This window comes from Schistocerca gregaria, chromosome 11 (assembly GCF_023897955.1).
Source record: "Schistocerca gregaria isolate iqSchGreg1 chromosome 11, iqSchGreg1.2, whole genome shotgun sequence".
Classification (NCBI taxonomy): Eukaryota; Metazoa; Arthropoda; class Insecta; order Orthoptera; family Acrididae; genus Schistocerca; species Schistocerca gregaria.
In genome coordinates this window covers 95,154,840-95,171,577 of record NC_064930.1, presented here as the reverse complement: position 1 = coordinate 95,171,577, position 16,738 = coordinate 95,154,840, and the positions used below count along the sequence as shown (strand labels likewise).

The 16,738-nt window shown below is 47.0% G+C and overlaps 1 protein-coding gene across 4 annotated transcripts in view; it reads right to left on the bottom strand.

Moving 5' to 3' along the window:
- Positions 1–16,738, bottom strand: part of LOC126294968 (dynamin-like 120 kDa protein, mitochondrial) — a 190,238-nt gene that overhangs the window by 151,596 nt on the left and 21,904 nt on the right. For all 4 annotated transcript variants that reach the window (XM_049987195.1, XM_049987196.1, XM_049987198.1 and 1 more), the window contains exon 2: positions 11,222–11,483. In XM_049987195.1, the coding sequence (XP_049843152.1) occupies positions 11,222–11,483 (262 nt within the window). The remainder of the gene's footprint in view (positions 1–11,221; positions 11,484–16,738) is intronic.

Genomic DNA, 16,738 nt, shown 5'->3' with positions numbered 1-16,738 from the left:
TAAAAATCACTTCAGGTGCCGGCATACGCGAATCATAACGGCAAGAAAGCCAAGAACAATGAAACAAGCCTTTACAGATCGTGAAAGAGCTGCTAGAAAGATGAATCAACAGATAAATGAAGAGGAAAGTATGTATATGCCCATAACTAAGGAAGAGTATCCTAATGTGGCCCGTCCACAGAAATTTGTTTGTATAATATCAGCTCTGAAATACAAAAATACCGTTCGCCAACAACTGTTATTGTGGGCACATAAACTTAGTTGCTGATCAAGAAAACTAAAGTTGTGACGTATAAAGCTTTAGTGAGTCTGGTGCTAACATACGGTGCCAAAACATGGACATTAACAAAATTCGATGAAAAGCAACTTGGCATCTTTGAAAGAAAGATCTTGAGGCAAATTCTTGGGCCAGTGTAAGAAAACTTATGTCAGGAGAAAGAGGAGATTCAAGTACAAATTATATAATATATAAAATGAACAAGACATTGTCAGATACAGAGTGACCCAAAAGCTGCTAACATTTGAAAATTCAATAATTCACGGAATAACATAGGCAGAGAGGTACAAATTGAAATACGTGCTGGAAAGGACACGGGATTTCACTGAAATAAGAAAAAGGTGCCCAAAATGACCAACAGATGGTGCTTCATGTGGTACAAAAGCAATAATTAACGTTAACAGTTGATTTTTAGCGAAGATGAAGATGTTTATGACAAATGCTAAATATGAAACTTCCTGGCAGGTTAAAACGGAGTGCCGGACAGAGACTCGAACTCGGGACCAGGTTTGCAGAAAAGCTTCTGTAAAGTTTGGAAGGTAGGAGACGAGATACTGGCAGAAGTAAAGCTGTGAGGACAGTGCGCGAGTCATGCTCGGGTTCCTCATACGGTAGAGCACTTGCCGGCGAAAGGCAAAGGTCCCGAGTTCTAGTTTCAGTCCGGCACACAGTTTTAATCTGCCAGGAAGTTTCAAATCAGCACACACTCCGCTGCAGAGTGAAAACCTCATTCTGGAAATGCTAAATATGTCGGCTGTCATTTATGAGCAATATCTGTAGTCGAGGGACAATGTAGTGAAGAGCAATGTACAGAATATTTGTAGGTATGGTGAGATATGGTCTTCGGATGTTGTGTTGTACCACCCCTTATGAGATTGGAAGATAGTGGTAGATGTATGACTTCAGGTAACCTCACAACCAATAATAATATGGACTGAGGAATGGGGACCTGGGAGACCAAGCACGGCGGATGTGGCAGCTCAACGCGCAATCCCCACCAAACAATGTGCGTCAGATATCTTTCACATGAGTAGTAATATAAGATTGAGCACCATCCTGCATAACTGTCATAACTCCTGGCAGGTCTTTATCAGCCAGGCTTTAACATATCGACGGACCTCGCACCCATTATGCTGACAGTTTGGAAAGCAGCACCCTTCTGTCTAGTGCCATCTGTTGGCTGGTTTTTGCACGTTTTTGGTTTCAATAAAACCCCACACTCTTGCCAATGATGATGATGCCCTAGGCAAACTGTCTTTCCAGGGATAAATGGGGTAAAAGAGGGCACAAGAAAAAGAGAAAGAGAAGAAGGATGGGAAGACAGAAACTGATGGCAACAGATTGTGGGATGTGGTGACAGCTACAGGATCTGTGTGTGTGTGTGTGTGTGTGTGTGTGTGTGTGTGTGTGTGTGTGTGTGTGTGAAAAAGAGGGGGGAGGGGGAAGGGGGAGAGAGAAAGGGGGGGCAGAGAAAGAAAGTGCGGGGATGGAGCTAGCAAAATGCAGGTATGTCTATTGTTGCATTTTACCTGCTGTCTGCTGTTTCAAACAGTCCCGGCCATTTTCTACACGATTAACATCGGATGAGTTAGTGGACCAGATGAAGTGTGATTGGGAGCGCAAATGCTTGTCAAATCAACAACATATAAGGTCCGTTGAAAAAAAAAAAATCGGAACTTTGTCCAAAAAATTTTTCTACTCTTACCTTTCATTTACTGTGCACGGTACCTTTCGAAATACTCTCCATCACAATTGATACACTGCTCTCAATGCTGTTTCCGCTTCCAGAAGCAGATTTGGTACACTCTTGCTGGATCACCCATCTGCAAATTTTCTTTTATCTCATCTATTGTTGCAAATCTTCGTCCTTTCAATGGGGTTTTTCAATATAGGAAATAAAAAAAAAAAGTCTGCAGGGGCCAGATCTGGAGAGTACAAAGGATGAAGCAGCACAGAGGTATTATTTTTTGTGCAATAGTCATGCATGACTCACAAGCCGTGGGATGAACTTGGTGGCAACACAATGCATTCAAAGATGCTGCATCCAACTGAAATGTTACATTCTTCTGCAATCTCTCGAACAGTCAGTCTTCAATTCGCGCACACAATTACGTCAATGTTCCTTAAAAGAGTGTTGTCGGGAGACTTCAAAAGGCTTCCTGAATGAAGCTCACCTTTAACTTGTGTCCGGTCATTTTTAAATTGTGTGAACCATTTGTAACACCGAGTGCAGCTTAAGCCCTCATCATCGTAGGCTTCTTGCAGCATTTGATGTTTCTCTGTAAAGTTTTTCTCAAGTTTCACACAAAATTTAATGCAGACGAGTTGCTCCTCTAACTTTGCAAACTCTAAATTCATAAACTGTGTGACACAATGTTCCACTGACTAAAGCACTGAACAATAACTAACAGACATACAACAATTAAACTTCCAGCAGTTACACATTAAACACAGTCGTGAGCAGGGATGCCAACTGCGTTTTGCTCAACAAACTGCTGGCGCATAATTACGAATGTTCTGCAATTTTGTGATTCTGTCATCTTGGAATACAGGAATGCATACACCAAACTTGTCATGAAAACGGAGAAAAAGTGGGAAGACTTAGTCAATGAGAAGGCATACATAAACATTCTACTTTTTTCTTCCTTTTTTAACAAAGAGGGGGGCGAGAGAGGGGGGGGGGCGGAGAGAGGGTGGGCGGAGAGAGGGGGCGAGAGAGGGGGATAGGGGAAGAGGGGGGAGAGGGGGGAGAGTGGGGAGAAGGGGGAGAGGGGGGAGAGGGGGGAGAGTGGGGAGAGAGGGGAGAGAGGGGGAGAGAGGGGGAGAGAGGGGGAGAGGGGGGAGAGAGGGGGAGAGGGCGGAGAGGGGGGAGAGGGGGGAGAGGGGGGAGAGGGGGGAGAGGGGGGAGAGGGGGGAGAGGGGGGAGAGGGGGAGAGGGAGGAGAGGGGGGAGAGGGGGGAGAGGGGGGAGAGGGGGGAGAGGGGGGAGAGGGGGGAGAGGGGGGAGAGGGGGGAGAGGGGGGAGAGGGGGGAGAGGGTGAGAGGGGGGAGAGGGGGGAGAGGGGGGAGAGGGGGAGAGGGGGAGAGGGGGAGAGGGGGAGAGGGGGAGACGGGGAGAGGGGGAGACGGGGAGAGGGGGAGACGGGGAGAGGGGGAGACGGGGAGAGGGGGAGACGGGGAGAGGGGGGAGACGGGGAGAGGGGGAGAGGGGGAGAGGGGGGAGACGGAGGAGAGGGGGGACAGGGGGGAGAGGGAGGAGAGGGGGGAGAGGGAGGAGAGGGGGGAGAGGGAGGAGAGGGGGTAGAGGGGGTAGGGGGTAGAGGGGGTAGAGGGGGTAGAGGGGGGAGAGGGGGGAGAGGGGGGAGAGGGGGGAGAGGGGGCAGAGGGGGGAGAGGGGGGAGAGGGGGGAGAGGGGGGAGAGGGGGGAGAGGGGGGAGAGGGGGGAGAGGGGGGAGAGGGGGAGAGGGGGGTGAGGGGGGAGAGGGGGAGAGGGGGGAGAGGGGGGAGAGGGGGAGAGGGGGAGAGGGGGAGAGGGGGGAGAGGGGGGAGAGGGGGAGAGGGGGGACAGGGGGAGAGGGGGGACAGGGGGAAAGGGGGGACAGGGGGAAAGGGGGGACAGGGGGGAAAGGGGGGAAAGGGGGGAAAGGGGGGAGAGGGGGGAAAGGGGGGAAAGGGGGGAAAGGGGGAAAGGGGGGAGAGGGGGAAAGGGGGGAGAGGGGGGAAAGGGGGGAGAGGGGGGAAAGGGGGGAGAGCGGGAGAGGGGGGGAGAGCGGGAGAGGGGGGAGAGGGGGAGAGGGGGAGAGGGGGGGAGAGCGGGGGGAGAGGGGGGGAGAGCGGGGGGAGAGGGGGGGAGAGCGGGGGGAGAGGGGGGAGAGCGGGGGGAGAGGGGGGAGAGCGGGGGGAGAGGGGGGAGAGCGGGGAGGGAGGGGAGAGGGAGGAGGGCGGGGAGAGGGAGGAGGGTGGGGAGAGGGGGAGAGGTGTAGAGGGAAGGACGGACGGACGGAGAGGGCGGGACGGACGGACGGACGGAGAGGGAGGGACCGACGGACGGACGGAGAGGGAGGGACGGACGGAGAGGGAGGGAGGGACGGACGGACGGACGGAGAGGGAGGGAGGGACGGAGAGGGAGGGAGGGACGGACGGACGGACGGAGAGGGAGGGAGGGACGGACGGACGGACGGAGAGGGAGGGAGGGACGGACGGAGAGGGAGGGAGGGAGGGAGGGAGGGAGGGAGGGAGGGACGGACGGACGGACGGAGAGGGAGGGAGGGAGGGACGGACGGACGGGGAGGGAGGGAGGGAGGGAGGGAGGGAGGGAGGGAGGGAGGGAGGGAGGGACGGACGGAGAGGGAGGGACGGACGGACGGACGGAGAGGGAGGGAGGGACGGACGGACGGACGGAGAGGGAGGGAGGGACGGACGGACGGACGGAGAGGGAGGGAGGGACGGACGGACGGACGGAGAGGGAGGGAGGGACGGACGGACGGACGGAGAGGGAGGGAGGGACGGACGGACGGACGGAGAGGGAGGGAGGGACGGACGGACGGACGGAGAGGGAGGGAGGGACGGACGGACGGACGGAGAGGGAGGGAGGGAGGGACGGACGGACGGACGGAGAGGGAGGGAGGGACGGACGGACGGACGGAGAGGGAGGGAGGGAGGGACGGACGGACGGACGGAGAGGGAGGGAGGGAGGGACGGACGGACGGAGAGGGAGGGAGGGACGGACGGAGAGGGAGGGACGGACGGAGAGGGAGGGACGGACGGACGGACGGAGAGGGAGGGACGGAGGGACGGACGGACGGACGGAGAGGGAGGGACGGACGGAGAGGGAGGGACGGACGGAGAGGGAGGGACGGACGGAGAGGGAGGGACGGACGGAGAGGGAGGGACGGACGGAGAGGGAGGGACGGACGGAGAGGGAGGGACGGACGGAGAGGGAGGGACGGACGGAGAGGGAGGGACAGACGGAGAGGGAGGGATGGACGGAGAGGGAGGGATGGACGGAGAGGGAGGGATGGACGGAGAGGGAGGGATGGACGGAGAGGGAGGGATGGACGGAGAGGGAGGGATGGACGGAGAGGGAGGGATGGACGGAGAGGGAGGGATGGACGGAGAGGGAGGGATGGACGGAGAGGGAGGGATGGACGGAGAGGGAGGGATGGACGGAGAGGGAGGGATGGAGAGGGAGGGATGGAGAGGGAGGGATGGAGAGGGAGGGATGGAGAGGGAGGGATGGAGAGGGAGGGATGGAGAGGGAGGGATGGAGAGGGAGGGATGGAGAGGGAGGGATGGAGAGGGAGGGATGGAGAGGGAGGGATGGAGAGGGAGGGATGGAGAGGGAGGGATGGAGAGGGAGGGATGGAGAGGGAGGGATGGAGAGGGAGGGATGGAGAGGGAGGGATGGAGAGGGAGGGATGGAGAGGGAGGGATGGAGAGGGAGGGATGGATAGGGAGGGAGAAGGAGGGAGGGAGAAGGAGGGAGGGATGGAGAGGGAGGGAGAAGGAGGGAGGGAGAAGGAGGGAGGGAGAAGGAGGGAGGGAGGGAGAGGGAGAGTGGGGGGGAGCCTGAATAACTGGGCCCAAGTCACAGTACAAAAAAAAATACAGAATCACCTCCAGCCAGAACAACACCATTTCAGTGTGCCAGGAAGTATCCTGGTTAACTATGAACAATTATCCCTGCAAAAGATGATTGTGATAGAGGAAACAGGTAGAAACACTGTGAGAGGCCAAATTAGAGGTCGTACGTTCAGATTTATTTTGGAACAGACACTACAGGAGGGCCGAGTTACAATGGTAGTGAATGCAAGGCATCTCCTGGCTGGTTGCGTGTTTATACTGTGATGCCTCAAGTTGACGGTGTCACGGACTGCCCAGAATATCCAGCCTACCGATAATGCCAACATCGTCATCAAGACAAATGAATTACTTTTAGTTTACCAATGACTGTCCCTACAACCCACGAGTCATAAGTGTTTAACAACTGATGTCTTCATTGATACAGCCTATTTGAGCTGTAAGAAGTAATGAACTTTACAATATAGGAGAGTTGTAATGCAGGTTCATTTACAGTCATTTCGTAGCTCGGAGGAGAAGTTGTGATCTTTCACTTAGCCATCCCTACAAGAAAGGACGAGTCTAGAAGCTTTAGAAGTTCAAGCACAGCAGTGCCATGCAAGAACTGAAACACTAGAATGAAGTAGCAAGACAATAACTCATCAAGAAGAGACATTTGAGGAAACATATGGCAACCTAAAACAGTATCAAGGCATACTCAAGCTATACAGAGCATTCTAACTGCTTATACTACAGCGATTCGCGAATTTTACAATATACCCTTCACACGCTGCAGATTAAAGGCCTCTCTGGGCCGTCTGTCAGTGCCTTCGACACCTAGCACCATTTGAAAAGAGGCAAAACTGCAACCACTTTACATGCTACCTTCAGCTTCTATCCACTTTCTGTATGGTTTGGCCCACTGTAGTTGTGCAGCTTTATGTGCTGCTGAGAGCAATGCCCTTTAACAAGGTACTTCATTCCAAACTCCACAGTGTGGTGTTCCCTTTGTAAAATTTGCCAGGAAACTACTTCAGAGGTCAGTGACAGCAGATATTCCTGTTAGGTTCCAAACCAACTGTTAGTGATGAGGCAGGAAACTCATTTCTGGTGCACTGAAGTTACGACCTCTTTCTGACCACAGTTCTTGTACTGCATTATGTGGCTACAAGAGGCACACCATTCCTCGTAGACATGCCGGATGCTCTGCATCAATAAATCAGGCAACTTTATTCAGGCATGGTGATCTAAACCTGATAGGTCCTTTCTACCCATTGCGTTCCATTCCTATAGCAACACATCTCACCACGCACATTCCATAGAATGCACTGGCACAAACCACTGCACTCCAACGACTCAGGTCAGTCGTGGGGGGGTCACAAGACTGCAACATCACTTACGGCACTCCAAAATTGACCGACCCTAATGAGTGATTAATGTTTGTCTGCTGAGCTTAGCAAGCACAATTTGGTGATTAAACACAATCACAGCATTGTGTGTTTACTTGACATAAGGGGTTCGAGGAAGGCCAGAAATAAAATAGCAAATTAGAACAATTGTTATCCTCACACATGTATAACTAATGAGAAATTTAATGCAATTTGCAATCTCCAGAATGCGACTGATGTTTGTTATCCTCACACATGTATAACTAATGAGAAATTTAATGCAATTTGCAATCTCCAGAATGCGACTGATGTTTGATGGTGCCTGAAATCACTCTGAGGTCACCTCTCGAGCCATTACCGTGAAGTGCCCTCCCAGTTGGTCCCTTGTGGTTATGACTGAATAACTGAAATTGAACATCTGCAGGTTAGTGAAAGGATGCCAGTACAATCTGCAGTTGGAAAGAACACATTCTGAGCCACACATGACCTACAGGGCACCACAAACAAATCAAAACTAGCCAGTGAACAGCAGCAAAGCTGAGGCCATCACAGTAAAAGACAAAACACTTTATGGCATACTGCATAGTGACAAACAAAGGATATTACTGCCACCTTTTGTATGAGGTTAGATTTGCTTATTGCAGGAAAAGACATGGCAAACAAATACGACAAGCCAATCTTCTTCACAACAATTCACAAACCGTTACTGTAGCTATAAATTAGAAGAAATAACAGGAGTACCACACATCCAGTGTCCTTACAGCACAGGTTTATCGCCCTGTGATTGTCATCTGTCTGAACGGTGTGAGGAGCACTAGCAGGCTTGCTCTTCTGAGACTACGCAGTCGCAGAAAACTTCGAGTCCAACTGTACAATTACACAACAGGGTCAAGAAGCTGCCTACACAGAGGACTAAGTGCACTTCTAACATACAATGTCGTCTAGGTAAGTTGTAGGTTACGGTGAGCAGCAGCCACCGCAGTGTACCTCTACTGTTCTTAGGCTGGCAGTGTCTCTGTTTTATGTAACCAAAGTAATGACACTGACATAACCAACGAGAGGTGACAAAAAGAGACAATTCTCACAATTTTCACAAATATTTAGCTTTTTTTTCTGAATACACAACAAATTATGTGGTGGTGGTTTTGTTGAAAGCTAACAGCACAGTTTAAACTGATAAAAGTGAAATGAGCAGCAATCACATTCATGGTTATGACAAATATCTGACTTTTCTCCTAGTACATCACAAATTATGAGGTTGTAGCTAGGTTGTAATGTGACCACTAAAAAAGACGTCAGTGACATACTGGTATATTACTAAGCTTAGCTCACAGCCTAGGTTAGGCCACGAGCTAAGTTTCACTCACAAAAATTAAATTAATAATGTCTATTGTCATACATATTTGACTGGTTTTTTTCCAAATATGTCACAAATTATGAGGTTGTGCTTATGTTGAGACCTAATGGCAAAACGTACATTAAATATATAATCTCGGTTGTCAAAATATTTTCCCATTTCTTCCAAATGTGTTACAGTTTCGGAGGTTGTGTTATACTAACATGGGACAGTGACAATACTCCTTCATTTCGTACCTCAAAAGGCATCATCTCCTCTATATGCAAGTGTTTAAAAATTTTGGTCCAAAACGTACCCTCCCCTGTACAAAAGCATTAAAGTTCACTCTTGGGGTGTGCGGCAGGAAGGATGTGAGGTGTGGCGAGGGTGAGGCAGGGGTGGGGGTGGGGGGTCCCTACCACACGAGCCTGTGTCTGATCTCCACTTGTTTCTCCATTTCATTTCTACTGCCTCCCTCCTCTTTTGCTCCCACTGCTACCACTATCGCCTCTCTCTTTGGCTCTCACTGCTACTGCCTCCTCCATCTCTCTCTCTCTTTCTCTTTCACTGTCACTTTCCCTCTCCCACCAATACTCTTGCCTCTCTCTCTCTCTCTCTCTCTCTCTCTCTCTCTCACTGGCAACTTTTGTCAGTTTTTCCCATTCATCCCACTTCCACGCATTAAATATTTGGCCAATTTCCCTGTGCCCTATACCCAAAAGTTAAAAGTTCAAAACCTTGAGCAACCCCTTGCCACAGACAAATGTCGAGAGGAGAGAATGGCAGCTCAAGAGAAAGCAGCAGACTTAAGCACGAAAGAAAGAGACAGTGGCAATGGGAAAGAAACAGAATGAGAATGGAAGACGACAACAATTGGGCAGAGAGACAGGAAAAGTGTCAGAGAGGGAGACACTGCTGAGAAAGGGCAAGAGAGAGGAATGAGGTCAGTGACAGTGGGGGAGAGACAGAGGAGAAAGTAGCAATGGGAGAAAAATGAGACAGAGAGACATATATAGAAAGTGGCAGTGAGAATGAGATGCTGAGTATGGAGGCTTAACTATGAAGAAAAGGATTTACAATGTTGGGTGTTAAAAGAGCACAAATATGGTCCTTTGCCAAAATTTTTGGCGAGGATGGTGGAATGAGGACTGAGATAGCTGTTTCCCACTTCTCTCAAAGTCTCTGACATAGGAACATATCTGCCTTCTTTTTTTGTGCCCCAACGGACATTTTTCCACAGGTTCCTCAGCATCACACTCAAATGCCTGAATGAAGAAAAGATGTCTATATAATAATAATGTTTGGATTACAGTTACTTAAGAAATAGTAATACGCTTGCTGGTTTATAGGGAACAGCATGTGTGAAGTTACAAACTTTTTCTTAGTAAAATTTGGGCTGTTTCTGTCCAGACTCAGAGATTAGAATTTTTCTGTACCCTCGCCATCCGTAAATGAGTAAACAATTTCTCTATTAATGTTATGTTTGAAGGCATGCTACAAATAAAAGTGCAAGTCTGGGTTTCTGCATATGATATTCCATGTTAGTACCATAATTTGTTTGTGTTGTATTACTATTTGGTTAAGGTGCTCCATGAGTGGGGTGCAGCACCTGGAGTTTTCCAGCATACGCCTTTAGGTCACACAGAGTATGTTGTGGAGTTTCCAACACCACATAGACTGCTGAAGGAGAGCCTCAGAATAGGTGACATTACCTCTTCAATGGAGAACACTTGTCAACACTGAACATCTAGAGAGATTTGAAAGATATCTGCAAAGTGTTCTTGGAGAGTCTTAAGAATATTTTCACACTGGAAATCTGTATGTATACAATAGATGTTACTAACTGTGGAACGTAGACTGGCATTGGCAAGGAAAGAGCTTCTGAAGAAGAGAAATTGTTTAAAATAAATTATAGATTTAAGTGCCAGGTCGTATTTGTATGGAGTGCAGCAGTGTATGAAAGTGAAACATAGACGATAAATAGTTTGGACAAGAAGAGAATAGAAGCTTTTGAAATGTAGTGCTGCAGAAGAATGCTGAAGATTAGATGGGTAGATCACATAACTAATGAGGAGGTGTTTAATAGAATAGGGGGGAAGAGAAATTTGTGGCACAACTTGACTAGAAGAAGGGATCGTTTGCTAGGACATGTTCTGAGGCATCAAGGGATCACCAATTTAGTACTGGAGAGCAGTGTGGAGGGTAAAAATTGTAGAGGGAGACCAAGAGATGAATACACTAAGCATATTCAGAAAGATGTAGATTGCAGTAGGTACTGGGAGATGAAGAAGCTTGCACAGGATAGAGTAGCATGGAGAGCTCAACAACAACAACAACAACAACAACAACAACAACAACAACTTTGTAAACCAGTTGAAAGTTATTCCAAACACATACTAGTACAATTAACAAGAACCCTGTCACACTATGCGTATCCTATACAGTTTACTAATGAACATGTTATGTTATTTAAAATAAATTAGATTGCAGTATGTAGCTTCTTAACAATAACAACATACAGTTGCAGAAGTAGTACAGTATAACCTTTCCAGACATCACTCTCTCGAACATAAAAAGGTAACAAAGAAATTGCATTAAATACAATATCCAATAGAACACTTCAAGCCATGTAAGGCCTCAGGAAATGGGCGAAAAAGTTTACCTTGTTCAGTGTCACACCCCCTCCGACAGCACCGCCAAGCAGTAGGTAGCGAATTTTCAATGCCCCTCGCAAGATTCTACCGACGAACATCACCACGCCCCTCCGTGGTACATACGCGCCGGTTGGCGCACGCGGTTGCAGCAGCAGAGGACTCGCGTGCCGGCGGTGCGGGTGGTAGCCGGCGCGTCCGTGTAGGTGGCACAGCCAGCGTACCATCGGCACAGCTGCGCCACCACTGCGCCGCACGAGCACCACTCGGTACCTAAAAAAAGAAGATAGTTTTATCACTCTTATCTGCCGAGTAGCCACCCCCTACCTTCAGGGATGTCAGATGAAATTCATGTAAAGACAATCCACACTACTAAATGGTTAATCCAGAGCACAAGCCCAGTTGCTAACGCATATCTAACGGCTTCCAGGGGCAACAAAAATTTTTATTTTCAAGATTTCATACAGTTGTTGACGAAATTTAAAAAATTTGGAATGCTGTCATACTCTACACATTAAGACAAAATGTAATTAGATAGATAAAAGAAACCCACTCACCAAGAGGCGGCAGAACAGACATGTAAAAGAAGGTTATAATTAGGCAAGCTCTCGGAGCCAGTTGCTACTTCTTCAGGAAGAAGGGTTGAAGGGGAAGGAAGTGAGGTGGAAGAAAAGGACTGGAGAGGATTACGAAATGGGGTCAATTGTGGGAAAGTCACCCAGAACCACAGGTCAGGGGAGACTTACCAGAGGCAATGAGAAGGAAAGACTGATTGTTGGGGACTGCACCGGACAAGATTTGACAACCTGAGAGCTTAAAAGTGGAAGACTGCGTAATATGCAAGGCAGACATTACTGTTTAAACATTGTGCATGAGTTAATAAGAGTGAAAAGCGAAGTGCATTGTATGTAACAGAGGTGGGAGGGGGGCAGTGAAAAATAAGACAGGTAAGACAATGAAAGATGTAGAAAACTAAAATGGAGTGAAAGTAGGAGTAATTACTGTGAAGAAATGCTGAGACAGAAGGAATTAACATAAATAAGAACCGAGGATAAGTTGTAGCGATAGTTCCCAACTGCAGAGTTCTGAGAAGTTGGTGTCTGGGGGAAGAATCCACATGGCACGTGCGGTGAAACAGGCAACGAGATCGCAACTGCCATTGCGTTTTGCCAGTATATACCCTCTGCCTATGCCCATACAGCCTAACTGATAATTTGGAGGTAGTTGTAACAATGTAAAAAGCCGAACAGTGTTCACATAACAGCTGGTAAGTGACACGTGTCATTTCACAGGCGACTCTTCGTTTTATAGTATATGTTTTTCCAGGTGTAGGTGGTGGTGCACAGGGCAAATCTTACAGCGGGGACGGTAAGAGAGGTAGGAGACACAGGGAAGGGAGATAGGTACAGGAGGAGCAGAGGGTCTGACAAGAATATTGTGGAGACTGGGAAGACGATGAAAAGCTATTCTAGGTGTGGTGGGCAAAATCTCAGACAGAATGGATCTCATTTCTGGGCACTACTTTAAGAAGTCACGGCCTTGTCGGAGTAGCTGATTAATACATTTCCAGGATAATACTGAGTAAACAGTGGTGCACTCCAAAGTAGGTTTTTGGAGGAATCAGCAGTACCAGGATTGCATGAGATGGCCCAGGAAATCTGCTTTTAAACTAGGCTGTTGGGATAATTATGTCCAGTGAAGGCTGAAAGAGTGGTGGTGTATTGACATAAAGAGTGCACCCGAACAAACACGTTTGCCTCAAATGCCAAGATTGTATGGGAGCGAGCATAAGACATGGAAAGAATGGGAACTATCGAATTGTAAGTACCGTTGTTTGATAGTAGGTTTAATATCTACAGAAGCGTGCAGCTCTACTAATTAAGAATTATAATCTTATACTAAATGATTAACACAGTATGTCCCAGGAGAAACAGTCAATATCCAGGGACAAGACAGGAATGATCATTTGAAACAAAAAGTCTACTAGATTTGGGCTCTAAAATGTGTTCCTCCAAAGCCCGAACAATTCTTCATTTTCAATAATGTGAAACAAATCTCTTCTACTGCAAGCTCTTTGCTTTAAAAAGGTCCAGTAAATGTGAGATGTAAAGCGCATACCTTGCCAGCTATGAGCCCTTGTTCATCTTTGCCACCATCAGATATCTCTTCTACTGAATAAATGCTCGCGGCTCGTAAGATATGTATTATAGAGCACGATTACTAGACTTTTTTGCTTTGCATGATCATTCACATCATATACCTGAATAATGACCATTCCTCCTGGGACACACTCCACGTCTTGAGGCAGCATTAACTCGCACATGCAAATTACTCAGACTACATTCATCCAATTTTCAAGAATGAGAGCAAGTGGTGCCTTCTAACAAATTTTACATATTATTTCAATCCATTACAAAAAAATCTCATTGAGAACCCCAACAAAATGATGAAAAGTAGTTTATTTCTAACCACATTTTTGTTGTTAATGCAGTAAAACTGCTGCAGCAGGCATGAGGTTTTAATTTTTTATTACTGACTCTATTCACAATACATTTTGCAGACAGTGTCCAATGTATTTACAATTAACTATATCAGTGTACAGCCTACAGTGCAGGAAAAGTATCATCATAAACATTGAGATATATGAAGAATTAGTTTTTGTTTAAAATACAGTAGAATTACTCACACTGCACTCATCCAGTGCTTGATAATGAGAGCACTTGGCAACTTACAACAAATTTTCAACATAATTTAAAATCTTTTCTAAACTTTTTCTTTCTTATGTTCTTAATGTAAAATATTTAACGTATTAACTCATTTGTAAAGTAAACAGATGTTTCAACCTGTTTTCCATATGCGACTTCAATTCTTTAAAGACTCATTGATGGGGGTCTATTGGTATTTTAGAAACTGGGGTGGAAGTAAACAGATGGGTGAGGAAAATTTGACAGGGAGTGAATAACCTACTTCAAAGCAAGGCCTCTGGAGTGTATGACTTTCCCTCAAAATCACTGACAACCTTTGGGAGAGCCAGGTGTGGAACATAATTGAGACAGGTAGAATACCCCCACACTTCAGGGAGAATGTAGTAATTCCAGTTTCAAGTAAGGGAGGAGCTGGGGGGTGTGAATACTACCAAACCACCAGCTTAATAAAGAAGTGGAAAATCCAGGATGGAATGCAACAATATTGTGTAAAGGATAGTTGCTACTCAACATTTAACGGAGGTGCTCAGTCGCAGACAGGCACATCAAAGAGATTGTCAGAAAGTGAGCTTTTGGCCAACAAGGCCTGTGTCAAAAAATAGACAACACACAACTCACATGACCACAGTCTGGTTTCAGACTGGCCACTGAAGCAGACTGTGGTCGTGTGTGGGTAGTTACTTTCTGACAGTCTTTTCGTTGTGCCTATCTGCAACTCAGCATCTCCACTACATCGTGAGTAGCAGCTATCCTTTTCATAGTACTGTTGCATCAGTTCAATAAGTCACACTTGCAAAATATTAACATGGATCATTTGCAGAAAAGTGAAAAAACTTGTACAAACTGACTTCAGGGAAGATCAGGCTGAGTTCCAGAGAAATGTAAGGACAAACAGGGCAATACTGACCACCTGAGTTATCTTACAAGATAAACTGCGAGAAAGACGGACTGATGTCTTTGCAAATTTTGAGAAAGCGTAAGACAGTGTTACTGGAACACATTCTTTCAAAGTCTTACTATAGCAGAGATACAATACAGGGACTGAACGGTTATCCACAGCTGGCACCCTGTGCAGTTTCAACAGAATGGAATGGCGTGAGAGGGAATCAGTAGTTGAACAGCAAAGATTTCTTAATATCAAGTACAAATATAAGTCCTAGGGAGATGTGCTGAAGGTTTTTGTTCAGAATGTAGCCTCACACACCAGTCTTTGAGACAGCTGGAGCTGCCTCGTATATCACGGATACTTCGTGGAGGTGACTGGTGAACAGTTTCAAGAACCGTGTCCTCTGCGGAGTATGTCTAGTCTTCGGATGCCCGCTGCCCATTACTTGAGGACACAGATGCTCCAGGTGATGAGAAGCATTATATCATGGCATCTTTGACTGTACCATTCAGTACATGCTTGAGCAGCAGCAGCACCAGCAGCTCAGTTATCGGATGCACCCAACACCAGAAGCACATTGAAGAGTATTTGACCTTTGTGTACTCCATCGGGAAACCACCCTACATGAACTTGACTGGACCAGTTACAGCTGTGCACTGCACAGTTTAGTAGACACATGTATGAAGCTTAATATATTCCACTGTCGTGTAATGAGCTACCATCATGTGACAAAATGATGCCCCGCTTATAAACAGCGAGAACTGGGGAACGGATGTCTAAAAAGTAAGAAAGGAACAGGGTGAGAATTTGAACCACAGCTCTGTTGTAGACAGAGGTTTTAGTGCAGAATGATACACATTCCTCTGTACATTCCGATGCACTGCACAATAAAGCAGTGTTACCAGCTCCTCTATTTTCACACACATTCACAAAATGTAACCGATCTGACTTTGCTAGATAAAATTTTCTCTCGAATCTTGACGAGGAATCAGATGCTGACCTCTGTGTGCAGCATTCTTTCCTCGCCTTACATGCAGGGAAATTTTGCAAAACGGCAACAAACTTCAGGAAATAGTGACGGAGAGGATAAACAGCTAAAAAGGTCATATGGAAATATGGTTGGAAATATGTTCCAAATGAGGTTCACCCACCTGAAGATGGAGATAAAAGATCTTTAGCGGTGTAGATTTCAGTGACAGAGCACACATGAGAGCACCCTATGCAAGTGATTATGTTCTGTCTGTACAACTGTACGAGTGTTTTAGTAGTAAGGCAGTAGTGAACCATTGGCACCAGTTCAGTCTCAACAGGAGTGGGTGGGGTAGATCTCGTCGAGATGCCTCTGGGGAGGCAGGGTCACATGCAGGATGTGCAGATATGCCTCACATTTGAGGGACTGTAGACGAATGACAGGCCCCACTAGACAGGCACAAACAATCCCCACCAGTACATTGCGACTGAACGAGTGGCAACTGTACACTGTTACCGCACAAGTAACACACTAGTACAGATAGATTACTCCCACTTGCTGGTGTGTTTTCATGTGTGCTTTAAATCACTGAAACCTACACTGTCAGATATCTTTTCCACCATCAACAGGGCGTGCTGCTTTTGGAATGCATTTACAGTCTTTACATCCACATGAATAGTGGAAATGGAAAGTGTTAAATCTGACATTTGTCAGGGGATATGGTGGGAGGAGGGGAACAATACATCTCAGTTTGAACCTAACTGATTTGTATCCCAAAAATTGAGAAGTCACTTGATACAACAGAATTATCCCTCTCACTACAAAAAAATGAGACAGATTACAAAATACATACTCTATTAAGTACATTCTAAGTGCCATACTAGGAAATTGACTAGTGTGTGAATAAGAAAGTTTTTACCAGCTGATTCTTGCACAGAATAAAACAGCAACCACGCACTGTTACTGT